General features: G+C 53.5%; 8 protein-coding genes across 8 annotated transcripts; 5 read left to right on the plus strand and 3 right to left on the minus strand.

Annotated features, from left to right (window-relative positions):
- Positions 1 to 1561: 1561 nt before the first annotated feature.
- Positions 1562 to 3661, plus strand: BBK36DRAFT_1107170 (gdp dissociation inhibitor; the record flags this gene model as incomplete). Its single annotated transcript, XM_024889228.1, has 8 exons — positions 1562 to 1607; positions 1822 to 1846; positions 1926 to 1985; positions 2090 to 2117; positions 2226 to 2571; positions 2643 to 3182; positions 3245 to 3399; positions 3470 to 3661. The coding sequence occupies 8 exons, from the start codon at positions 1562 to 1564 to the stop codon at positions 3659 to 3661; spliced, it is 1392 nt and encodes a 463-aa protein (XP_024753911.1).
- Positions 3662 to 4302: 641 nt separating this feature from the next.
- Positions 4303 to 6497, minus strand: BBK36DRAFT_1165114 (P-loop containing nucleoside triphosphate hydrolase protein; the record flags this gene model as incomplete). The annotated part of the gene is made up of 4 exons (XM_024894741.1): positions 4303 to 4344; positions 4406 to 5624; positions 5702 to 6287; positions 6368 to 6497. The coding sequence occupies 4 exons, from the start codon at positions 6495 to 6497 to the stop codon at positions 4303 to 4305; spliced, it is 1977 nt and encodes a 658-aa protein (XP_024753912.1).
- Positions 6498 to 7629: 1132 nt separating this feature from the next.
- BBK36DRAFT_1108312 (orotate phosphoribosyltransferase) lies at positions 7630 to 8343 on the plus strand (the record flags this gene model as incomplete). Its single annotated transcript, XM_024889349.1, has 1 exon — positions 7630 to 8343. The coding sequence occupies one exon, from the start codon at positions 7630 to 7632 to the stop codon at positions 8341 to 8343; it is 714 nt and encodes a 237-aa protein (XP_024753913.1).
- A 776-nt stretch (positions 8344 to 9119) lies between these two features.
- BBK36DRAFT_1107782 (hypothetical protein) lies at positions 9120 to 10224 on the minus strand (the record flags this gene model as incomplete). The annotated part of the gene is made up of 3 exons (XM_024889291.1): positions 9120 to 9191; positions 9293 to 9802; positions 9901 to 10224. The coding sequence occupies 3 exons, from the start codon at positions 10222 to 10224 to the stop codon at positions 9120 to 9122; spliced, it is 906 nt and encodes a 301-aa protein (XP_024753914.1).
- Positions 10225 to 16878: 6654 nt separating this feature from the next.
- Positions 16879 to 18444, minus strand: BBK36DRAFT_1107160 (hypothetical protein; the record flags this gene model as incomplete). The annotated part of the gene is made up of 2 exons (XM_024889227.1): positions 16879 to 18052; positions 18155 to 18444. The coding sequence occupies 2 exons, from the start codon at positions 18442 to 18444 to the stop codon at positions 16879 to 16881; spliced, it is 1464 nt and encodes a 487-aa protein (XP_024753915.1).
- A 1090-nt stretch (positions 18445 to 19534) lies between these two features.
- BBK36DRAFT_1155398 (hypothetical protein) lies at positions 19535 to 20694 on the plus strand (the record flags this gene model as incomplete). The annotated part of the gene is made up of 2 exons (XM_024893827.1): positions 19535 to 19667; positions 19775 to 20694. The coding sequence occupies 2 exons, from the start codon at positions 19535 to 19537 to the stop codon at positions 20692 to 20694; spliced, it is 1053 nt and encodes a 350-aa protein (XP_024753916.1).
- Positions 20695 to 21091: 397 nt separating this feature from the next.
- BBK36DRAFT_139084 (hypothetical protein) lies at positions 21092 to 21953 on the plus strand (the record flags this gene model as incomplete). Its single annotated transcript, XM_024897460.1, has 4 exons — positions 21092 to 21108; positions 21200 to 21723; positions 21769 to 21836; positions 21918 to 21953. The coding sequence occupies 4 exons, from the start codon at positions 21092 to 21094 to the stop codon at positions 21951 to 21953; spliced, it is 645 nt and encodes a 214-aa protein (XP_024753917.1).
- Positions 21954 to 22769: 816 nt separating this feature from the next.
- BBK36DRAFT_1174853 (hypothetical protein) lies at positions 22770 to 23530 on the plus strand (the record flags this gene model as incomplete). Its single annotated transcript, XM_024895938.1, has 2 exons — positions 22770 to 23088; positions 23258 to 23530. The coding sequence occupies exons 1-2, from the start codon at positions 22801 to 22803 to the stop codon at positions 23528 to 23530; spliced, it is 561 nt and encodes a 186-aa protein (XP_024753918.1). The 5' UTR covers positions 22770 to 22800.
- Between the last annotated feature and the right edge of the window lie 1681 nt (positions 23531 to 25211).

Consider the following 25211-nt stretch of genomic DNA (forward strand, 5'->3'; position numbering starts at 1 on the left):
AGTCAATTTCGGCCGGGCTGGTCAGCCGTTCCGGCGATTGGGCATGGCAAAGAGACGAAATGAGACGACATTCGTCTCATTAGAGAGCCCCCTATTTTCGTCTTGCTCTTCCCCCTTCTTTTTTTTTTTCTCTGCTTGGTTTCTCGCTAACCCCTTGTTTTCAAATTGGCCTTTTTTGTAGAGGCTACTACCTGCTCCGTCCGTGACCGTTTTACTCAGCCGGTGACCGGGGTCGGGCCCGAAGTTATTCACCGTTTTGGTTGAATGGACTGCTATGAGCACCAAGTAGTCTACGGAGCGCCTTACCTTGAAGGTTGCTATAATAAGGTAGCTCAACTGCCGTGATGGCTCGGGTGCGCTAACTGGATATCCGGAGATGCTACTTATGCGGCACGGGTTGAGCGGCGGTGAACGGAGGTACTTGGACGTGGCCGGCTGTTAGCTTCATACTTCGGTGTGGAGAAGGCAGGGGATGCATCATATGGAGAGAAGGGGAGGAAGAGAGACACCACCCTGATGAAACGGAGATGGAGTCTTTTCGGTGAAAGCATCTCCGTTTGTTGTTGTTGTTGTTGGGTTACTGCCGTCGTCATGTTTTTCTCTCCTTTTTGCCAGTGTTAGACTACCTTATATGCTTTGAATCTCGAACCAACCGCATATCCTGCTGTGCGTTGTCTCTCATGCGAGATCCGGCACCTGTTTTGTGAGACATGCAGTGGCTTCTTTCTTCCTCATCTTTTACCCTTTTCCTGCTCCTACTGTCTGTACCTGGTCGTAAGTCGTACGGGGAAATGATCCGTACCTGTACTTTGTACTTGCAAGTACGAGCAGTAGTAGTAGTAGTAGCGTTTTTTCTTTTCGGGATCAAGATCCAGGGGACGCTTTAGATTTGGAGACGGTAGCCCGTCATGTATTACGAACGGCGGGGCAATTTCAGCTTGAGCCACGGACGATTGCTGGTGATTTCCATCGTCGTCATCTTGACAGCTCGGCAGGCATTGTGTCATTTCGAGTAATGAGCAGCAAGAACAAGTGATACGAAGACGACCTGAAAGAAAGAAGGAAAAAAGCAAAGAAACGAAGGATTGTAAGAGTAAAAAGGCATTCAATAGGATGATATATTCATCATCCCTCTTTGCTAGGCGAAATCCAGCGCGCTGATGAATTTCGGAACGGTGGAGCCGCGCCTTGCCCAGAACAGGCCCAGCTTCTCGTCTCCGCACCTCACCGATTGATTGACTGGCCAGCGGCCACAAGAAACCCCGCCACTTGCATCTCGACCCCTCTAACCTTACCCTGACCTTGCCTTGCCTTCCTGTCCTCTCTCTACCTGACCTCGACCTGACCTGACCTCCAATACTTCTGGACTAACTACTCCGTATTAGAACCTGAAGCCTTGCAACCCTCTTCTTTTCAAAAACTCTTTTCTTCTCTCTCCCCATCTTGCGTCGTCTTCCCTCCCTCTTCTTCTCCTCTTCCTCTGCCGCCAGCGCTCGAATATCGAATTCGCCCCCTTTTTCCTTACACGCCCGTCACCGACTTGTCTAGTATACCCACAACCATGGAGGAGATTGCAAAGGAGTACGATGTCATCGTCTTGGGCACCGGTATGTGATGGTCCTGCTGCTAAGCTCTGTTGCTCCCCTTCATCGCGAAGCCTCAGCTTCGGCATCGTCGAGGCATGAGCTCTTGCATCTACAGCAAGCTGCTCTCCTTGCGTTGCCAGCTGCTGGGTAGCTACCTTAGCTGCTTCTTCGCCTCCCCCAGGCTGCCATTGTCCCTTGCGTTCACGCTGCTGACCTTGACCCCCTTTCTCATTAGGCCTGACCGAGTGTATCCTTTCTGGGTAAGCGGACGACTACCGATCGAGATGCAAAACAACAGTTCGAAACGATCATGTACTGACATCATCTGTCTCTGCAAAGTGTCCTCAGTGTCAAGGGCCGAAAGGTCCTCCACATTGACCGCAATGACCACTACGGAGGGTACGTCTTCTTCCTCTCCCCCCCTAGCTCCTGTTTCGTCGACGTGGCATCACCGCCATTGGCTGCACGGCACAAACCCAACTGACAACGCTTTGCTCCAACAGAGAGGCTGCCTCCGTGAACATCGAGACGGTAAATCTTCCACTTCCTCCGACTTGCAATAAATCTACTTGCTGCACCCCCCCTGCAAGCATTTGGCATTGTCACACCGCGTCTAACCTCGTTTCTTCACCACAATAGCTCTTCAAGAAGTATGGCAACTACAAGGAGGGCGAGAAGCCGTGGGAGAAGTACGGCCGCCTCAACGACTGGAACATCGACCTTGTCCCCAAGTTCCTCATGTCCTCGGGCGAGCTGACCAACATCCTCGTCTCCACCGACGTCACCCGATACCTCGAGTTCAAGCAGGTTGCCGGCAGCTACGTCCAGCAGGGCTCCGGCCCCAAGGCCACCGTTGCCAAGGTCCCCTCAGATGCCGCCGAGGCCCTCAAGTCGCCCCTCATGGGCATCTTTGAGAAGCGCCGCATGAAGTCCTTCATTGAGTGGATTGGCACCTTTGATGCCCAGGACCCTTCTACCCACAAAGGTTTGCCGCAACCGCATTGAAAGATGATGCTGCAATTGTCATTGAAACAGCTGCTAATCTACCCCTGACAGGTCTCGACATGAACACCTGCTCCATGAAGGATGTCTACGAGAAGTTCGGCCTCGAGGACGCCACCAAGGACTTCATCGGCCACTCCATGGCCCTGTACCTCACCGATGACTACATCACCGCCCCTGGCAAGGCTCCCGAGGCCATTGAGCGTATCCGCCTGTACGGCAACTCTGTCGCCCGATACGGAAAGTCCCCGTACATTTACCCCCTGTACGGTCTTGGCGAGCTCCCCCAGGGCTTCGCCCGTCTGTCTGCCATCTACGGCGGCACCTACATGCTCAACACCAACATTGACGAGATCCTGTACGAGGGCGGCAAGGCCGTCGGCATCAAGGCCACCATGACTGGCGTCGAGGAGATGAAGTTTGAGACCAAGGCCAAGATGATCCTTGGTGACCCCTCATACTTCCCCGACAAGACCAAGGTTGTCGGCCACGTCCTGAGGGCCATTTGCATTCTTAAGCACCCTCTGGCTGGAACCAACGACAGCGACTCTGCCCAGATTATCATTCCCCAGTCCCAGGTCGGCCGAAAGAACGGTAAGGCTGAAATCCAACCCAAAACTGATGATCCATGACGCTGACATCTTCCTTTTTTGCAGACATCTACGTGGCCTGCGTTTCATCTGCCCACAACGTCTGCCCCAAGGGCTACTGGATCGCCATCGTCTCCACCATTGCCGAGACCACCGCGAACCACCACCTCGAGCTCCAGCCCGGTCTTGAGCGTCTCGGCGCCATTGAGGAGCAGTTCATGGTGAGTTGCCATCTGTGTTGCCATTTCAATGACAAGTGAAGCCCATGGAGACTGACAATTCTTGACACAGGGACCTCCTATCCCCATCTTCGAGCCCCTTGAGGACGGCACCAAGGACAACATCTTCATCTCCAAGAGCTACGATGCCACCAGCCACTTTGAGACAACGACGGACGACGTCAAGGACATTTACCGCCGCGCCACCGGCGAGGAGCTCAAGGTTGAGGGTCTGAGGGAGGGCATCAACGTCACGGAAGAGTAAGGAGTTGAAATAGTAATGGTGCAAATCTTTGTTGTCTGTTGAAACCCATGTTATCGAGGCATCTTTGGACTTGATACTTCTCTCCATTTAAACTTGCGAAGAGCGACCATGTTTTCTGTTTCTCGTTCGTCCGGTAAATGTCAAAATCATCATGATGAAAAAAACAAAAAAAATATTCATTAGTATATTCACGCTGGTCACCATCGAGAAGCAGAGGAGAAGAAGAAACAGACGGGGACATCTTGTACCGAGCAAGACAGGAGCTTCTCGTCGTATATAGGGACTTTTTAGCAAAGTGGTAGTATATTGTACTTTTAATCAAATCCGGAAACCATTAATCTGTTTCGTTTTCCTCTTCTCTCTCTCACCAAGATGCGTCATCAATTGTTGTGAGGAACACACATGCTGTGGTAAACCTGACATATATTGGCGTTGGATTCTCCAACTTGCTCGACTTTACGCCCCCTTGCCACCACTTTCTTTCTGGATCGATATATACCCTTCAAGAACGCCCAACTCCTAAGCCAATCGTAGTGTTTTCTCTCATGAATAGTGAAGAGAAACTCCAGAACACTAAAATGTGGATGATAGAATGCCAGCCAGCAATAATATGGAAATAAACAAAGGAAGTGTGATGGGGTTTATCGTCGGTTGGTCTTGCCGATACCACGCTTTCCAGCAACCTGTTTTGTAGATGGTTAGCACGCACGTTATCAATCTTAACTTAGATCGATTAGAACTTACCAAGTGCTTTGTCAGAGAAGCAGAAGTATGCCTGTCGGCCTCTCCCTGTCGGGCCATTCTGTTCATGCGCTTCTGGTTGAGCTTGGCTATCCGCTCGGCCTTTGACCGGGTGGCCTCGTCCTGGACGCCGTCGTCCCTGCGGCTGACGGTGGGAGCCCTGCTGGCGGGCCGGCTCAGCGAGCGCAGGCGCTGGCGGTCCGTCTTGGGCGTGTCCACGTCCATGGAGTCGGCGTCGGCCGTGGCCTGGCGGGACATGGAGCGGCCGCGGGGCCGGATGGCGGTGGCGCGGGCCCGCTCGGCAATGTCCGTCGTGTCGACGCCCAGCGTGTCGAGCGCGTCCTCCATCTCCGAGAGCGGCTTCTTGACGAACTTGCGCGGGATGATGGCCTGGTTCTTGAGCCTCTTCTTCATGCGGGCCTCGTTGCGGATCAGCTGCTGCTTCTCCCGGATGAGCTCCGCCTTGCGCATGATCTCGGCCTCCTCGTCGTCCTCAATGTCCTCGTCCGAGTCGTAGAAGCCCTCCTGCTCAAGCCTCTCCTCCTCCTCCTCCAAGGCGGCCAGCTTGGCATCGATCTCAGGATCGACGTAGTCGTAGACGTTCTTGCCCTCAAAGATTTCGGGCATCTTGTCGTACTTCCACTCGGGGTTCTTGAGCTGCCAGTCGGCGCGCAGGTCGACATTGAACACGCCGGCGCCGCCGTTCTCCACCTCGATGTCCTTGGCCAGCTTGGGCCGGTCAGGGTCGTCCTTGTCGTACTTCTTCTTGTTCTTGACGGCCTCGGGGATGAAGGTCTCGAGGGCCTGGCCGCCCATGGGCTGGGCGACGTGAATACGGGCCATGACCTCGGCCAGACGGCCTCCGACGGCGCCGCTGCTCGTGGTGCCGGCCTTGAGCTTCTGGTTGACGCGCTCGGCGAGCAGACGCTCGCAGGCGGCGTTCTTGACCTCCTGCACGCCTTCCTGGGTGTTGCAGGACAGCTGCAGCATCTCGACCTCGCCGGACTTGAGAATGGACTGCAGTTCGGCCTGGAGCTCGGGCGACAGGTCTTCGGGTCGGGCGACGTCGATCTTGTTGACGACAAGGAAGACAAGCTTGTTGGCGAAAAGGGGCTTGATGCTTCGGAAGAGCTGGATCTGGGCCTGGACCGAGTAACCGCACTGCTCGGACAGATCCATAAAGTACATGATGGCGGATCGCAGGTGAGCAATAGCAGTGATACTGTATGGAAAGTGTGTGATTAGCATTAAGCCTGTTACATGGTTCGAGAAGGCAGCAGCAGCCGCAGCATCACATACCTCTGCATTTCAATGGTGTTCATCTCTTCGAGAGGGTGGTCGAGGATACCGGGGGTATCAATGGCCTGGAATCGCAGATACTTGTAGTCAAAGTGACCGACAAACAGGCTCTTGGTGGTGAAGGCATAGGGCTGGACGTCCACGTCGGCGCGGGTGATGCTTCGGAGGAAGCTGGACTTGCCAACGTTGGGGTAACCGCAGATGAGCAGGGTCCTGGTGTTGGGATCGATGGAGGGAAGACGGCCGAGATGCTGGCGGACCTGGTCGAGATACAGCAGGGGGTCCTTGAGGCGCTTGACCAGCGTGGCCATGCGACCGAGGGCCGCGCGCTTGAGCTGCTTGCACTGGTAGAGCGACTGGGCGTATTTCAAGAGACGGACATAGTCGCGGGAGATGGTCTCAACCAGGTGCTTGGCCGTGGACATCTGGCCCAGGGCGATCTTGAAGTGGTCGGCATCGTAGAGGGTGTTGAGCAGGTCCTTGTGGAAGGGGTGGATGTCCTGGAGGCGAGGGAAGCTGTCGAGGATGGAGGCGAACTTTTCGGAAAACGTCTCCTGGGTGAATTTGACCTTTCGAGTGTAGAAGGCTATACGTATGTGTTAGCATTGCCGTTCACTCTTTCTCATGAGATAAAGGGCGATCCTGCGATGGGCTATGCGAACGTACCTCGAATTCTGCTAATCTTGAAGCCAGCACGGATCTGGGTGGGCAGTTTGCGCTGGGTCCTGCTCAGCACAATGTCCAGGAACTCCTGCTGAGTAGGGACAGGAGGGATGTCCTTCCACGTGGTCTTCATGGCGGGCAACTGTGATCGAGGAGCGACGGTTTTTATGTGGTTGATGCCAAACAGTCCTTGGAGATGTCCTCGGATCGATTGGTGATTTTTTTTTCCTTGATACCCCAAGATGGGAGAAACTCGAGGTTAGCGAAATGCCAGCCAAGGCTAGGCGGTGAATTTTTTTTCTCTGTGGGCGGAGCCGTTTGGCGGAAAAAAAGTTTTATCGATAAGCTATCGTGGCAAGCAGTAATTGTTAGCGGAGCAGTGATAAGCTGGAGAGGACCCACTGGACAGGAAAAAGATGCGGGAAGGGGAGCTGCCAGGCGGTACAGTGCGAACTTGAGGAACGTATACACTAGCTGGATGGACGAACTAGGTAGGCGTGGAATGAAGGCGACTTCAGATACTGAACCAGATTACATGGTCTGCTTTTGTCTGAAAACAGCTGTTAATTTACTCTTGATGAAATTTGTAAAGTGAGCGCGAACCTTTCTTAGAAATACACGATTAGCTTCTATGAAGAACGAGTTGTTCGCGCTGAGCTCTTATACGACACATGAGATGGGATTTCAAGTTCACCATGAGTGTTGAAACTTGCTTACTAGGATCTCGATCTCTGGATAGGCTGTATATCGGTATCTCAAAGCAATTGGATCTGTGACATGAGCACCTTGTAGTTCTCTTTTGAATCAAAGTGTGAGGTAGAAGCAGATGTGGATATCGTAGTGCTGTCGACTGCCCCTCTTGAACGAACAAGATCTGAAAAGATGGCGGGGTACGAGATAAGATGGACGGGAAAACATCATCTTCTACTCTGGCAATTTTTGCAATATCAGACACTTCTTGTAATATAATAAAGGGCAACCTTCTGGCTGCTTGATTAAGGATTAGATTATGTCAGATAGTCTTCTAGGTGAGTTGCGCCTTGTGTATTGCAGTGAAGATAGAAGCGAGTTTGGAGACTAAGATGATGTACGTCAAATCTCGCACTGTACGCTTAGACTTCCATGTGAAAACTTCAAAGACGGCGGCTCCAAATTTTATAGCTCAACCTTCTTCCAAGCTCTTATCCTCCCCAACTCCCTCCTCATCTAGTCTCTCCTCATCTCCAAAAGAAGAGATACAAAGTCAACAAATCACAAGCTCAAAAATGGCCTCCTCCACCTCCCAGCTCCCCGCCTACAAGCAGGACTTCCTCAAGGCCGCCATCGACGGCGGCGTCCTCAAGTTTGGCAGCTTCGAGCTCAAGTCCAAGCGGATATCCCCCTACTTCTTCAACGCCGGCGAATTCCACACCGCCCGCCTCGCCGGCGCCATCGCCTCCGCCTTTGCAAAGACCATCATCGAGGCCCAGGAGAAGTCGGGTCTCGAGTTCGACATCGTCTTCGGCCCCGCCTACAAGGGCATCCCGCTGTGCTCCGCCATCACCATCACGCTCGGCGAGCTCAGCCCCAAGAACCTGGACAGCATCTCGTACTCGTTTGACCGCAAGGAGGCCAAGGACCACGGCGAGGGCGGCAACATTGTCGGCGCTTCGCTCAAGGGCAAGAAGGTCCTCATTGTCGACGACGTCATCACCGCCGGCACCGCCAAGAGGGACGCCATTGAGAAGATCACCAAGGAGGGCGGCATTGTTGCCGGCATCGTCGTTGCTCTGGACCGCATGGAGAAGCTTCCCGCTGCGGATGGGGACGACTCCAAGCCTGGCCCGAGTGCCATTGGCGAGCTGAGGAAGGAGTATGGCATTCCCATCTTTGCCATCCTCACCCTGGATGACATTATCGACGGCATGAAGGGTTTTGCTACCCCTGAGGATATCAAGAACACGGAGGAGTACCGAGCCAAGTACAAGGCCACCGACTAATTCTGGTGCTGATGTTAAGAGGGCGGGAACGAAAGAAAAAAGAAATGTGTTATTATTATTCTATCTCAAAGAATCTAGATTCGTCGTAAATAAATAAGCGTAACTAGCTAGCCTCCGTACAACTGCTTGAATTTGATACCCGTATGGAGGGGCAGTTATTTCAATTTAATTTTACCGTCTATCCGTTGACTCGTCTCACATTGTGTGTATGTGTATTACCTGGTCATCCATCAAGCCTGCCTACTGTTCTTCGTCTTGTGTAAATGCCTGACGGTTCATTCTCCTTTGCTCTTCCTAATCCCGAGTCAGCAACACTGCAGCAATGTCATGTTTATGGCTGGGACTTACCTCATGTTCCTCATGGCCTGTCATCTGTATTTGAGCAATGACTGATACTCGCCGACCTGTCGATGCTTCTGTGGCCCGCTTCAAAGAGTGCATCCCTTCTGCGTTCGGCTTCTCTTCTCCTCTCACTCTCCTGCTTCCTTTCTATACCAGTAGGCTGAACCCGTTATTCTCTCTCCGGTTTATCTCATACCATTCATTGTAGAAGAAAAGAAGAAGAAAAAAAAATAGCTCCATACCGTACTTCATGTTGAATGAATAAAGTAGGTATCCCTCTAACCAGGTGGTGCCGTGAACCTTCTATAGCCATAACCTTCCGTCTATCATATACCAAGAACTCCCGAATCTTTCCCAACCAAAAAGCAAAAAGCCGACGAAAAAGAAGTAAGATAACCCCCATTCATGGAACAGAATTCAACGATTAGGCATCTTCACATTTTCTTGGCAGCATCGGCAATGCTATTCCAGTCAATGAAGTCCTTGGGCCCGGGTAGATCGAAGACCTAGAACGTCGAGTTAATATCAGGTATCGCGAGATTCAAGAGATGGGATATAGACGGAGTGCAGCCAAATGGAGCTGAATGGAGCTGAATGGAGCACGTACCATGTTAAAGTATTCGCCGACGATAGTCTTCGTGGTACTCCGACCAATGTTCCTGAAGCCGCATCTCTCAAAGAATCTGGTCTCAGGCTTCCGGCAGATAAGAGCAACACGGTCCGCCGCGCCCAGGCTGTTCATGCGCTGAACATACGACTTCAAAGTCGCCGTGCCGAGGCCCAGGCCCTGGAGACGAGAGCAGACGGCCACCGAGTGAAGGCAGATGGTGCGCCCATGGGGCCGGTGGCCGACAGGCTCGCTGGGGTATCTTTCTCTGCCGTGGAGAATCTCGGCCCAGTTCCGGGGGTAGTCCATGTCCTCGTCCGTCACGACGGGGCTGCACCCGAGGGTGGCGATGATGTGGACAAACATGAGCCTCCTGACGTCTTCGGGACAGCCGTCAACGTTCCAGCCTCGCATCTTGGTCGTTACCCACCAGTTCTTGCGCTCTGTCATGTCACAGATGTTGAAGAGGCCGTAGCTAAGATTGCCGGAGAATCTGATGCGATATTCGGTCTGCATATTCGTCAGTGATGCTCCTAGGAGCAGTGATTCACCACCCGATACTCGCGCATTTGGAGCAGGAGTGGAGGAGGTAGAAGAGGTTTACTTACCAATGAGCTGCAAAAACCACGCTGAGAGTGCTCAAAAGCAAACTGCTCCAGCAAGACGGCCGTGGCAACGTGCTGCGGCTTAAGAAACGCAAGCTTGGGATTGAAGCAGAAGGGAAAGCTCTTCAGAAAGTCACCCGACCGGCACACCTCAAAGAAGTGAAACTGAGCGATCCTGTCGAACCCTATCGTGTCAATTTCCATGAGATCTTCGTCTATATCATGCTCATCGTTGCTGCTGATGGGTAAGAATGGGACAACACAGCGGCATACCCCCGAGCTGGAGTTGACAGTTGTTAAGGAACCCTGACAAGTGGCGATAACCATGGTCTTATCTTGCTTCTGGATCCTTGTGTGGTCTTTTTCTTTCTTAACTCTCTGCTTTTCTTCTTCTTTTCTCTCCCTTTCACACACTTTCTCTCCTCTTCCTGCGTTATACTGCTTATGGTGTTGGATTCAAGCGTAATGTTGACAAAGTCGGCTGAAAAAGATAGAAAAAGGAATCAATGTTAAATAAGGATGGACCGACGAAGCACTACGGCACATGGACTCTCCAGGGCCGTTTATGCGAGGGTGTGATATTTTTAACCATGGCGACCAGCCGCGGTGAAAGACATACATAATGCAAAGGCGTAGCCTCCAGGAGTTCGAAAAAAAGCAAGTAAAGTCTCAAAAGCAAAACAATCATTGAGTCCTGATAAGCCGCGGCTGCAGGTGGCTTGACACAGGTATCCGGGCCAACACTCCACCGATGCCTGTGATCAGACAGACGTGCAAAGGATAGAAATACTTGTACGGAGTACGTCGTGCCCACGATCACCATCGTGGTGGTTTCTCCCTTGAGGCTGAGGGGAAAAGAATGAGACCAGACTTGTTAAGGTTGTTCGCTGTGGTGTCCATAGCGTTATGACTGACGCCGAGACCGGGTTGGGACTAGCAGGCAGATGGGCAGTCCGTAGAGGATCGCCAACCCGTTGGCACATTGGCCCTCCTGCTCTTGACTCCCTGGACTTTGGGTCAACTGAGTGACGAAGTATGCACTACCGTACAGAATGCAAGCAGTAGAAGAGCAGAGCTGGAGTGAGTATGGACCCAGACCCCTTCGCTTTCAGCTGAGTGGATTGGCAAGCATTGGCCGGGACAGCGTACGAAGTACAATGGATGGCCCCCGGCCCCGGTTGCGGCAGCCCAATCTGGGCCGGTCAGGACAAATGTGACCGGTCAATTAATCCATTTGCCTTTCAATACCTTTAGCCACAAGGTGTCCGGCTAGACACAAGGACAGGCAGCAGCCCTATGACCAGTTGTCCAGAAAGAAGCAACTTCTCTCCCTCCTCTGAGCGTAGGGATAGAAGCCGGCTTTGACATACTCAAGCTAGTGGACATCAGCAACACACGTGTTCAGCGATGTGAGTTGGAGTGCGCGATTTCACACGGTAATATCCGCCAGTCCACAGAGGAATCCGACTGCATGAAGTGAGGGAGAGTTCCGAAATCGCCAAGTCGAATCAAAACCGGAGTAAGGGAGGTTGCTCTCGAGCGGGGAAATGCATCGCATTGCCAATCATACCGCATCATGCCCCGAACCGGCAGTTCAGAAGACTTACGGGGGGCGAGGCCTTTGCGTGATAGAACAGGCGGTAACCAGACGGAGCTGCTGGACCATCAGCTCCCAAGCAGGGAGACGTCTGGTGTCGTTATACACAGCGCCACGGCAACCAACTGGCGGTCTTGCCATCTGATATCCACATAGGAAATAGTGCTCCGGGATACGGAGTACTGTTCCCCAAATGGACTGCGACATATCAGAGCATATCATACTGAGCGACGCACTCACTCTGAAGAGGCAAGCCGAAAGAGAAAAGAAGGCGAAGACGGCTTGAAAAGAGAGAGGCTGGAATTGGCACATTGTACTCTCCGGTCGGGGTGCATGATGCTGAGGAGAAGCGAACATGGAGCCGTGTTGCTCGATATTCCTTGCAGTGCGCCGCATACGCTCACAACATGCGATGGGCTTAAGCCAGGGGGGTCACCGACAAGTATGTATCACATCATAAACTGGAGCCGGGGGGGGAAAGCCCTGAGGCCATATTGACCGGCCTTGTGTCTCACAGGTCATAGACGATAGCTTTCTCCCAGATGCCTGGCTCCTTCAGGACCCTGACAGGGCTGAGCTCTGGTAGCAGCCTGAAGTGTAATGGATCCAGATAGGCGATGGCCGACCAGCCAGGGGGCTGAATAGCGCTGACGAAAAAAGGAAAGGTAACAATATTGACAGGTAGATGGCGTACGAGATTGCAGAAGAGCATCCATGTCCAGCCACTGGCGGTAATGGTGGCGATGATGCTCGCTCACGAGAAAAGGAGAGACACGGAGTCTTTGGCCAAGCCGTGACAGTATGGTGGACTCAGACAAGTACATGTGCATTGGCCGGAGTGAAAAGGAAGCCCTTGGCGCTGTGGATAAGACAGATCGAGAGAAGTAGAAGCCAATGCCCACCCGAGCACTGGTGTGAGAGAAAAGTCGTGTTGCTTTTCCCTTGTTGGGCTCCTTCGGATGGACGAATGCCAGCCTCCTGAGGGATGGTCGAGACGATAATTCGAGGTGCCAGTTCCGGGTAGTAGCAGCAAACAGGTTTAAAGTCAGTGCTTCGAAGTACGGGACAAGTAGATGCGCCTGCTGCACTTGGTTTTCCTGAGAAGCCGGGGCTCACTCTCGCAAGAGATGTGGTGGTGCCTGCGACTGGCTAGGCGGATGCACCTCTGCGCACAGATGGCGAACTAGTAGCGACGCGGCATGCAAGCTCTACCATCCCCGGAGGCAGCAGCGTCCAGAGACGAGTCTCAGGACTTCGACAGGGTTCGACTTGGTTCTCGATGGCACCGTTGCAGCTGCTGGGGCCGCGTCTGGTGCTGATCCTGAGAAGGGCGGTTAGCAGCCAAAGCGATTCAGAGACGGGCAGGACAGGCGAACAGACGATGGCGCAGATGCGGCTTCTCCGCACCGGTGAAGCTCAGTTGCACGCCATTGGCAAAGGAAAATGGAGTCTCGGCCTATGGGCGTGTGAGTGGCTGCGAAGCTGAGAATCTGCGGAGAAAAGGCAGAAGCAGGGAGAGGCCGGAGGGTTTGTTCGTAGTAGGTATTATGTGGGCGGCATCAAATGGGCAATGTTTGAGGTGCAGACGACAAGTTTGGACGGCTGATGTCTGCATATGGTCAGGTGGGGAGCTCAGGTTGTACAAGGCAGGTACCACTGGAGCTTAAGCAGAGCAGAGGGAAGCTGCTGGGGACCTTTATGGGCTCGTACGCGCGGTGTCAAGCGACGTTGATCGAGATGATGGCTACAAGTGCAACTGTTCCTGGTTGGTACTCTTATCGTTACAAGGAGCCATTGATACGTTGATGCCGTCCCCATGCAAGTACCATTTACCCTACAAGAGGTCGTCATACCACGGCAATTTCTCATCTGTGGCATTGCACCCACACTCGCAGCGTGCTTCAACCAAGCGCCTACCTATGTAAGTAGCTCATATGAGGATTTGTTGTCAATCATGATCTATAATATTGAGATGATAACCTCGTATTGTGTGGGTTCTATAGATATATCGCATGCATGACCATAAATGGCCAACTTGACGTTGGAGTAAGCTTTGGACGTGGCATCCGACTAACCTGGACGAAACTGCATCTCAAGCGGCCGCATCAATGCAGTAGGTATCCAGTATGCCTGCAGTCCGAATTATCTCCCAATTTACGCGTAAAAGCATCGAGTTGAGGCAGGACTCGCATCTTACCTGACTCGGGAGGGGTTGGAGCCAGGCAGGATACGTGTCAAGCAGATGTTGCTTCTTGCATCTTCAGGCTCGATGTGACTGCATCCATGGCTTAGCTGAAAGGCGCACTTGATCTGCATGCGCACAACTTACCTGCATGTCATTATCTGCTCGACGTCACATATGATATGTAAATACCTGGAATCGTACGTTTTTCAGCCGGCAGATGCTACTGAAGGCTCTTGAAAACGAATGATATGTGTATCCGTAGCTGATTGTTGCCCTGCCGGGTAGCAGTCGTCACCCAAAGAAAGCATGAAAGTGAGCCCCGGTGCTGATAGCCGCGGAGATCGACTCTCTGTCCAAGGCAGTCCAACTTTACCTCTTACAGACACCCAATCCAAGGAAGGGTAGCTCAGAGATGAATTGCCTCTTCAAGTCTCTCGTGGGCATCGAGTTCAACCTGTGAACCGAGCAACAATCTCCCCAATTGTTACAGGATTCAATTTGCTCAAAACATACCTTAGGTACGAAGTTATCAGATGTGGGTTGTGCCAGAAACAGCAACAGGATCACCCTCATCCTAGCCCCCAGCCAGGTTGATCCCAGGCCACTATAAACCTGAAATAGCACCCCTGTAACGTCCAACCCAAGCCCCTCCAAAGCTCCCCGCCAGCGCCCCTCCAAACTGCACTGTCCCGGCCAAACGGGGCTGCCAATCCGCTGTCGTCACCGCCAGGCTTGCCTGGATCGAGCAATCATGACGCCCCAAGACGGAGCTCTCAGCAAGCAACCCAACAAGCATCGAATCTAGCTTTTCTGCCCCTCCAGCTCAGCCCCTCAACTCCCCTAGCCTTCCCGCATCTCCAAATTGGACCATTCCAAGCAGCTGTCCGAAACGTTGACCTGCATAAACTCACTCGCCTGCTCGCGTGTTTTGTTTGTCTGGTACGAATGCTACGCACGACCTTGCCAGCAGACTCCTGATTCGTAATTCCTGTCCCTGCCTGAGCTTCAGCGGCAGAAGTTGCCATCGATCCATCGTGCCGTTGCTCTGACTCTGACCCTGACCTTGCTTTCTCACTCTTACTAAACATCGTCGTTTCCGTCCTTCGCCGTCCTTCTTTACGATTCTACCTCACGTCCAACGCAGCAGGTAACATTTTATCTTTCCCTCTTTACCAACTTCTTTCCTCCATCCTCTCTTGTGGTAAACACTAAAGTCGAAATATAACCAACATGTACGTCCTGCCCGAGCTGGAGATGAAGCTGTGGGGGGAGGGAAAGGGAACTAACGGGAAGCTTTCTTGCCAGGCGCATCACGCTCAACGTCTTCAATCCTCATGGCGGAGACCAGGACAGCCTGGTGACCCTTGAGGTCTTCCCCGACATGACCGTTTCGACCTTGCGCGAGTCCATCCAGGCCGAGGCAGGCGTCCCGCCTACGTCGCAACACATCTACCACAACGGCCGACTCATCTCAGACGACACCAAAACCATGGAGCAGCTGCAGATTGGCGATGGCGACATGCTGGCGGTCCACGTCCGGGATATGAGAGGCAGCACCGGGCCTCCAGAGCCAGCTGGCCGGCCTCAAGCTGCGGCTCGCCAACAGCCCAGTGCTGCCGCGGCGGCCGCAGCCGGAGCTGCAAACGACACCGAGATGCTTCGTCTCCAGATCCTGGGCGACCCCGCCGTCAGACAGCAGCTGGCCAGGCAGCACCCAGAGCTTGCCGCGTCCGTCGAAGACCCCGCGCAGTTTCGAAGAATATTCCTCGACAGCCAGGACAGAGAGCGGAGGGAGCGAGAGGCGCGGCAGCGCGAGATCGAGCGGCTCAATGAAGACCCATTCAACGTTGAAAACCAGAGGAGAATCGAAGAAATGATCCGCCAGGAGCGTGTCATGGAGAATTTGCAAAACGCCATGGAGCACAACCCCGAAGGCATGTACGATGACGTCCCATGACCCCTGTGAGATGCGGGGGCTGACTCTGCCACGTTTACTAACTATCCTGTACCAGTCTTTGGCCGCGTTCATTTGCTCTACGCCAACGTGGAGGTCAACGGCCACAAGGTAAAGGCCCTCGTCGACTCGGGCGCGCAGGCGACCATCATGTCGCCGTCGTGCGCCGAGGCGTGCGGCATCATGCGCCTGGTCGACAAGAGGTTTGCGGGCGTTGCTCGCGGCGTTGGAACAGCCACCATCATCGGTCGGGTCCATTCGGCCCAGATCAAGATTGGCAATTTGTTTTTGCCCTGCAGCTTCACCGTAATGGAGGGAAAGTCTGTTGAGCTGCTCCTGGGACTGGACATGCTCAAGAGATACCAAGCTCACATCGACCTGGCAAAGGACAAGCTCATCATCCAAGGCCAGGAGATCCCGTTCCTGGGAGAAGCCGAGATTCCCAAAGAGGAGGAGACGATTGTCCAAGAGCCTACGATTCCCGGACCAGCCGGAACTGCCATCGGCCAGAGATCTGGAGCTGTCATGTCTGCTGAAGATGCGCCCCCCTCGCAAGCTGCTGCCCAGCCGGCCGCCGGAGCACTGCCGCAGGCACAGCGTACCCCGGCGCAGCCTCGGCCGCCGGCCCCAGGGGCCAACGTTACACCAGCTCATGTTGAGAACCTCGTGGCCATGGGTGCTACCAGGGAACAGGCAATCCAGGCACTCCAGGCAGCCGAGGACAACGTGGACATGGCGGCCAGCCTGATCTTCTTCTAGGATCTTCCAGGCTTTACCTAATGAGAGCATGAGTAATCAGCATTACCCCCACGATGAGGGGAGGGTGTCGTTATGGCAAGGTTTGGCAATGGGAATCATGGGTTTTTGCTTTCTGCCTTCTTGTACTATTTGCTTTTTCGATATGTTTCTGCATTTCTGGTTCCCTACTTCTTCCGTAAAAGCCAAAGAGGAGAGTCTCGCAAAGTCCATTGGATGGCGATGATGCCTGGGAGCGTGGGACAAATCTAGAGGCGTTTGGAGAGCCGTCACGATGGATGTAATAGAAGAGGCACAGACAAGGGGGACCAAAGGAATAGAAGCCACTCAACATGTCTTCATGCGTACTGTACTCTGACATGGTTTCATCATTAAGAGATTGATATGTTTGTCTGCGCTCCCGAAACTCCTGCCAAACATTCCCCACACAAAAGTTTGCTTCTAAATGTTCCCGAAAATGCCCACAAGCATGTGTTTCCTTATTGATGCTCATCGAATCTTATAAACACAGGGTTTGAGAATGGCACCTTCGGTTTCGTCATCCAGCTCATCCGCATCTTCGTCCTGGGGACGGCCAAACATCTTCTTCTTCTTCGGCTGCTGAGCATCATCCGGCCGGACATTCTTCCCCTTTGTAGGCGCAGCGCCCTTGATGAAGCGCATCTTGACAAACATCCTGTTGGAGAGGTCGACGGCCTCGTTGCGGTCGCCGTGCAGCACGAAGCCGCGCTTGCGCAGCGACTCGACAAAGGCCGACACGTCCGTCTCGCGGCGCTGGTCGTCCTGGCCGTCCACCTCGACGGCGAGGTCCTTGTCGAAGCGGCCGGCGGCCTCGGCCTCCTTGGCCTGGAGCTCCTTCTTGGAGGGCTGCTGCTTGCGCCGGTTGCCGACGCTGTGGGTCACGGGGGCGTGCTTGTTGCGGACGGGGCCGAAGCGGCTCTTGATCTCGGCGACCCAGAGCTCGCCCTTCCAGTGCAGCAGGCGGTAGGCCTCGTCGACAAAGTCGAGCCAGTTGGTGCCCATGAGGGCCAGGCAGAAGATGGCCACGTTGACGGAGCCGTCCGCCATGGGGATGTCGGCAATGTCGGCCTTTGTGACGAGCGGGCTGGGGCTCTGGAGGTCGAAGCTGCGGATGTCGAGATGCAGCTTGGTCTTGTCCGCCTGGAGCGACTCGGCCAGTCGGGCATCGCCGCATCCCAAGTCGGCAATGGTGCAGACGCCGGCCGTCCTGGGCAGACAGCTGGCGCTGAGCGAAAGCTGCGGCGCATTGGGCCGGCCCTTGCCGGGCGTCCTTATCTTTGCTCGCGTGCGGATGTCGCGCAGGAAGCTGTCGACGGGGTTCTCGGGCCACACCTTGACTTGACGCCGGAAGCCCTCGTGGTACTCGTCAAACATCTCGGGGGATTCTTGGAACAGCTTGAAGGCCTCCTCTGAGGGCCGCGTGTAGAGCGTCTCGTTCAGGTGACGGAACCGCGCGGAGATGAGCTTCTCTCGCATCGAGGCTTGCAGAGGCGTCAGTTTGGGCGGTGCCGGGGGGAGAACTGTCGCCGGCTCGGATATGGTCACTGCGTCTGAATTGAATTTGGATTTGTTGGCCTTTGACTTGGCCTTGGAGGAGTCGACTGCTGCGCTGTCATCCTCGCCCTCGGATTTCGATTTGTTGCTCTTTTCTGGGCTCTCTGCCTGGCTTTTCTGGTTTGACTTATCCTTCTTGTCCTTCTTGTCCTTCTTATCCTTTTTGCTCTTCTTATCGCTTCCTTGTGACTTGGGTTCGCCCTCGCCCGTCTTCTTCTCGCCGTTGCCTACGGCCTTGTCGTCGGATCCCTTCTTCTGGCGTTTTGACTCCTGGGCAGCAGGTTTGTCATTGCTAGGCTTCTTCTTTCCCTCGACGACCGTCTCCCACAGATCAGCGACGTTCGCAGCCGTCACCGGCTCCTCCTTTGTCGTCCTCTTCCGCTTCCTGGACTTGGACGCGGAAGCGCCACCGGCTGCGGCCGCCGGCTTTTCGGGCTTGAGAGCCTCAGAAGACACTGACCAGCCGGGAACAGCGAACATTTTTGCGTCAATTGAACTTGTCGCTTTTGCAGTGTGAATGAGGAGGTGTGATGCTGATTGGGGTTTGGCTGCTGGCGCTTCATGGACTTTTTTTCAGTTGACTGTTATCGATAAGGATAAGCGGGAAATCCATCAATCGCTCGACATTAGTGCGACAGGCGTCTGACTTGATAGCACAGGCGCCCAACTTGAACCTGTCACATTACCTACCTTAGTAAACATCACTCGTCCCTGGCATCTTGTGTCGCCCATAATGAAGCTCATATTTGGCCTGTATAACACGGGCTCAGTAGGCACAAAATCCCAAATGATTTCTCCCCTTCATCATAGTACTCGGAAGTACTGAAACTGTCTGTACAAGGCGTACATGTCCTTATTTCCTGTGCTGACTTTCCCCAAACGGATTGGGAGACCTTGGCTATGACAACTTCTGTAAGTGAGTCCAGGGAACCAAGGCATAACGTGCATCGTTTATCGTAGATGCCTGAACTGTGGCATGTTTTTGGCTTCAGTGCGCACGCAGATACAGGCATTTGACGCTCCGTGGATGCTGCTATTGAAATTTCACAACTCTCTACCCAGTTGAACTCTGAGGCGACATGCAGTAGGAGATTACCAGCATCTACCTATGTTAAGCCTCGATAATTCCAGCCTGTGGCATTAGATAAACGTGGCACTCACCTATTCCGCGAGAACAGGTGACGTAACTGCTTTGGGTGTCTTACTCACCGTCTGAGGCAGCGGATGATTTGAAAGGCGCGTTCGTGTGTCTCGTGCACTTGCCTGTCGTAAGGTATGTTGGGATAGGTACGTTGCATTCATGTAAGGGATCGCTGTGAGGATGCGGAGCCCGATACCCCTCTGACAGGTATCCTTGGCTCAGGTATAAATGTGCAGTTTCACATGGCCGTGCCTGCCTCTTAGGTAAGATATATGTTTGCTCCAGACATATATAGTAGGTACGTATCAGCTATTTCCTTCCTGCTCCCTCAGTACATGTGCCCTACAGATATCACGCAGCTGATGCCTCGTCCATGCCTGAAGGGACAACTTTCGACCTCGACACATTTCCTTCCGCCTCGTCGGAACCATGGCGAGGACCCAAATGCAGCTCTACCTCGCGGAGAAGAGTTGCTTCCTCTGCCGCAACTATCTCCCGTATTTTTCAGGATTCGGCGCTCATTTAAGTCGGCTCATGACGTGGGAGATGGAAGTGCTGGGCTGTAAGTGATTCCGCACGCAGACATTGGCAGCGACAACATCAGCAAGCACCCTACTGTCCATCTTGTTTCCTCTCATTGCTTACACGTTAGGATGGCATGAATCAAAGTCATCGACATTTCCCCTGATTCTTCTCACGACCCGAGAGTCTTCACTTTCAAGGCTGATCTCGGCGACCCTCAGTTCATCGTCAATCCGACGTTGACTCTCCGCGGTGGGACGACCAGGGTTGCCGTTGTCCACGAGCGCCCACGCACCGAATACCGACACGCCTTCTTCGCGCACCAGGCGTGCTGCAAAGTCGTTGCGTTGCTGCAGCGCAAGCTTGCATGCCGTGAGCTTTACAATCTTGCCGTGCAGACATCTGAACTACTGCCCAAGGATTGCTGGGGACAAGAACGCCCATGGCATCTCGCCTCCCTTGCGGATACCATCGAGACTGGCATTGTCGACGCCCAGAACACAAGCCTCGGCGCTTGTCTGTTGAAGTGTGCGAAACTGCCCCCAGAAATACACAACTACATTTTGAGATATATTCGCGGGACCAGTCTTGCATCTTCGCTGATGACGGCTCTCCACACTTATACCACTGGGCGTTGTCAATCTCTGGTAACGATTTCGAGTCACCCCGGTGCCAAAAGCCTCCTGCCCACAGACCACGTCGACATGGCCCACGTCTGCGCCTCCTTCATTACTCTTTTCGGCCGGTCCTATTTGACTTCCCTTGAGATCTTCCTCAAAGAGGGTCATGGTGATGCTTCTAACCGGAAATGCCTTGAGATCAGGATAAACGAAATTCGACGAGTACAGTTCATCACCGGAATGCACGGCATATCGGCTATCAGGTTCTATCTACGCGACGGGTCTGTCTCGGACTGGCTAGGGGACACCAGGAGAGGCTGGCGAAGTAGGCCGATCGAAGTCACTCGCAGCGACCTCTACTTTCCGAGACATGTAAGAGCTTTCATCTTCAACCGTAGGACAAGTGCGGCACCTTCTCCAACGTTGACTTACTCAAGCAACAAATAGGGCCAGAAAGCTGTCGTCGAGCGCTTTGCTGAACTGCTTGCTCAGCGTCCTGGGAATGCGCTTTTCCAAGTTTTATGGGATGCTACCTGCAATCCATGGAAAGATGGTGTGCCATTTGTGGCTCATTACTTCAGGAATCAACTTGCGGAGCGATCCCGCTCTTTCCCTGGGCAGCCGATGTGTAGATACATGGCGCTACAACTCGACGATCAGTATGCCCGAGGAATAACAGTATACACAACGTGCTTCGGCATCAGCTGCATTGTTGTCCACAGAAACAGCCATCAGGCCGTGTCGACTCCACACAAAAGAGGGCTACCAACGACCTTCTATTTTCGTGAAGGAGAGAGAATCGTATCGCTTGGCCTGGTCACCACCGGCTATACCAGTTTCCAATATGGCCCTTTTCTTACGGTAAGCAGTCTTCATCAGACACTGAAGTGACCACAATATATTGACTCCGATGCCATGCTTTGATACTCCAGTTCAAAACAAATATGAATAGAGCTGCCTACTTTGGACCGCCATCATCGCTCTCAGAGCCAACTGCGAGATGGGTGTCTTTAATACCAGACCAAATGAAGAAAGGGTGTGTGGTCATGGGCTTGATTGTGGACCAGCTGGCGATGACGAAAGGAAGCTTTAAAACACTCGGTGTTTGCTGCAAGGCAACTGAGGAGGGTGCGAGCCACGAGACAGCAGATTCCTTGTCCGGACAGCGAGTCACTCTACCAGCCATCCCGGAAGTTCTGAGAAAGCCATCTTTCAACACCGACACGGTGCTCACCAGAGCAAAGCTGTCAAATATCAAGCAGTTGAGGGTTCTCCAAAGAGATGTCGATGTCTCGGAATCCAACAAGGGGTTGCGCTGGTGTGGGTTATGGATTCACCACCACGACGGGACTACCGAGACACTCGGCCTGTGGGATGACTATCTGACCAAGAACGCCAGGATCATCTACGATGCTGAGAGGGACGGCCGGCTCATTCGAATGCTGTTCCGACTGAGACGCAAATTGCCTGTGGTGGGTAAGCCTAATCAGTCTGAGTATGTTGTAAACATTTCCACCTTAGTAGCACCGTGTGATGACGCCGAAACCGCCAAACACACCGGAGATGTTCAAAAGGGGGATCGCGGTGAAGTAGGTCCTGATGGCGACAGAATAGTCGAATTCGAGACTTGTGCGTCACGGCCGGTGAGTTTACACTACCTTACCTTATAGTGTGGCAACAATACAGGTACTTTTCATGCTGATTAAGAGGAACTACAGCCGGTCGTGTGGTATTTTACCGAAATGGCCGACCATCTTGAAGAATGTCCCCAAGAAACGGTGAGCCACACTTTGAGGCGGCAAAATGATGTTCAGATATTGCAAGTGGAGTAGTGGTGGAATGAGGCTACGTTGGCATGATGGGTATGTAGGTTTTCCGGCCTTGGGGTCACGGTCAGATGTAGCTTGAATGTAATCTGGGCTTGTGTGGTGACTTACACGCATCTCTCTATTCTCAGTTTTCCGCTGCTGTAGGAATTCTCAAAAGTCCTTGAAGTGAGATAACGTCTGAATAAGGCGCTGCCCTAGTTGCATGATCGGAGATCGGGTTAAACTCCATACATGCTAGGCCAAACCAAAGGGGAAATCTCCCTTGGGATAAGCCGCGATTCTAGACAGAAAGTGGCATAGTCGAGCGATCAACTGTGAAGCTTATCGTCATCTTCCCGCAGCCTTAACTCCGGCTTCTAGAAGGCGTAGATGAATAAGGCAATGTGGAGTCGTTGAAGTCTCGATTTCCCAGCCGATATTCCTCCAAACTTCAGTCTGCAGGGGAAGAAACCGTGCGCATCGTATTAGCACCCAAGCTGGGACACGAAATCTGGCGGTGTAAGTGCATCGTACTCTCAAGTAACTAGCAATGATTGCACGTATCGACTCACAAAGGGGGGAGGGGGAGGAGAAAAGGGAGGGACAAGAATGACCTCAGCGAACAGCAACTGCAGGCACCTCACCCTCAAGCCTCCCTGTCTTACCTCTTTGCTCAACGTAACTCGGATTCCGTCCTATGGGCGTCTAAGGTCAAGCCAGAGCTATTGTGGGAAAATGATGCGAGATGCGAGTGCTTGCAAAGGACAGATACGCCATGGCTAGCCGCCGACGGGAGGGACCGACTCTGTTCAAGATTACACTGCCTTTGCACAAGCTGCGTCCGGCTTCTAAGCTGGAGGCTGTAGGCAATATGGCGAGGATGGAGAAGGATGTCAACAAGAATGCATTTCTGGATCAGACACTCACCGGAGAGGATGCCGCCTCCTCTTCGTCATCCTGTGGAGCGAGGCCAAGATCGATAGTGGGCGAATTCAGATTCCAAGGGCATCCCGACATCATCGACGACAATGAAGTACGCAAATCGGCGTGCAGACGTAGGCGGTAAATCTCTCAAGTTGATGACCCAAAAGCAAGACCGAGCTTATATCCACAGACACAGCGCCAATGATCCATCCGCCATTCTCGCTGGGGATATGAGGATCCATTGCGCTCGCATTGCTGGTAAGACACAACAAGTCCAGACGGGAGAGGACAAGACAGATGACGAGGGTGTCTGCATGGCGACCTGTGCCTCCCCAAAGCGAGTCAGGGCACAGCGTAACATGCGTCGCGCTTTTGGCCAGGGCCACAGAGCGGCGATGAACCATTCTAGTGCATGGTGGCATGAAGATTCTTTCACCCGCTCCCGACACACCGGCGAGGTACTACAGAGATTTAGTCCACGACAGCAGATCTGGTCGGCCCCCGATCCCCTGCCGTTGCATGTGCTGCCGCGTACAGAGATGGAGCGATGAGCTTACACATATGGCCATGGCAAGGAACCACGACCCCCTGTGGAAGTGGTAGTCTCAGACATGTCCGCAGTCATTGTAGTCGGGAGGAAGAAGCAGGTTTCTGGGAGCTTGTTGGAGTTGCGGCCTTGCCCGACCCCTCGCCAAAGAGTTAAGGAGTGCTTATACTGCGTTGGGGGCCTCCATCATGACCTGCTGCGAAGGAACAAGTACTTGCTTAACGTCGACTCCGCAGGCATGGTAACTCTCTGGGTGCGATGGCTTCGGGTTCGGTAGGGAGTACTTCAAACACTCCATGCCGACTATTATTGAGCATCCCTCCATGTGAGGTCTGTGGTCCTGGAGATGACGCAGGAAGCCGAGACGAAGAAGTGGCGTATCTTGTCCATCCATCACGACGATAACGACAATAACACAGTCGTACCTGCAGTGCTGCCGCCGGGCCCGGTCTCATACACGAGAGCAAAGCGGTAAAAGGTCATGCCATGGGGACTGTGAGTCAAGAGATTTTGGGTAGCACGTGGCGACAAGTTTGTGTACCACAGAGACATAATTCGACCGGCATAAGCGGCGGCGGATCAGCTATGAGGTGCATGATCTAGAGTGACGGTGTTCCGCAGGCCAGGGCACTCGTATGAGTAGTTGATTTGCGGCTGAATGGACGTCGGTGAGTGGCGTATATCAGTAGAGGGCCATGGAAATGTCGAAGGTGGTGATGGTCTCAATGTAGACGAACCACGAGGAATAAAGGAGACTCTAAACGCCAATCGGCTCCCGGGAGCCGTATCAGCCCCTATCACTGCTCTTGCATCTTCCGTAAAACAACGAGTACCGGTGCAGCAAGCAAAGCAGAGCTGTACTCCGCCCCTGATAGGTTGGTACACCGGACATGTGCTCGAGAAGAGATGAGGATTGCTTGGTACTTGCTTGGTGCCTGTCTTCCTGTCTTCCTGTCCCTCTGCCGTTCCTGTCCCGTCTCGATCCCGGATCCCGAAGTCTCCACTCAGCTTCGAAACGTTACGGAGCAGCCGCTCCCGCAGCCCGTGAGGCTACGGTTAGTGGCCTTATTAGGTAATTGTGAAGATCCACTAACCACAAGGCAAAGAGTCTCAGCGGTAATTGTTGTCTAGCCCGAGTGGCTGGCGCGGACTAGCTTTTGCAACCTCGAACGAACATCCGAGGCCATTGAGCTTTGGCTGTGCGACGCAGCGTGTCGCTATGGCGCCTCTCGTCGCGTCGATGCGGACATCCAGAGTATGGTTGGCAGGGCCTGCCTGGGAGTTGTGAAGCTAAAACTCCTGGCGCGCCGGGACCAAGGTCCAGGGTGATTTGGGTGACAGGGAGCCATCGAGATTCGGCAATGCAAGGCATACCATACCATGGCATGGCAGCAAGGCCTGGCAGATCTGTTCGTCGAGCGAATCGCCCGAGTCTCGGCTACCACAAGGATCGAGGCCAGCATGCTTGGCTTCTGCTGGTAGCGGCTGCTCGGATGCATCAATGAGACCAGGATGCTCGAGGACACTACCAAGTGGTCTGGGGTGCCTCTCGAACCTTGGGTGAGGCTGCGATGCTGCAAATTCGCAATGATGATTGCTAGTAGTTAGCAACCGTTACATCAATGGTCAGAAATCAGATTCCCCTGTGGTTCGGGGTATCCATCGGCCTCCAAGTCTGGCTACTC

This window comes from Trichoderma citrinoviride (genome assembly GCF_003025115.1).
Source record: "Trichoderma citrinoviride strain TUCIM 6016 unplaced genomic scaffold BBK36scaffold_1, whole genome shotgun sequence".
In the NCBI taxonomy this organism is placed as follows: Eukaryota; Fungi; Ascomycota; class Sordariomycetes; order Hypocreales; family Hypocreaceae; genus Trichoderma; species Trichoderma citrinoviride.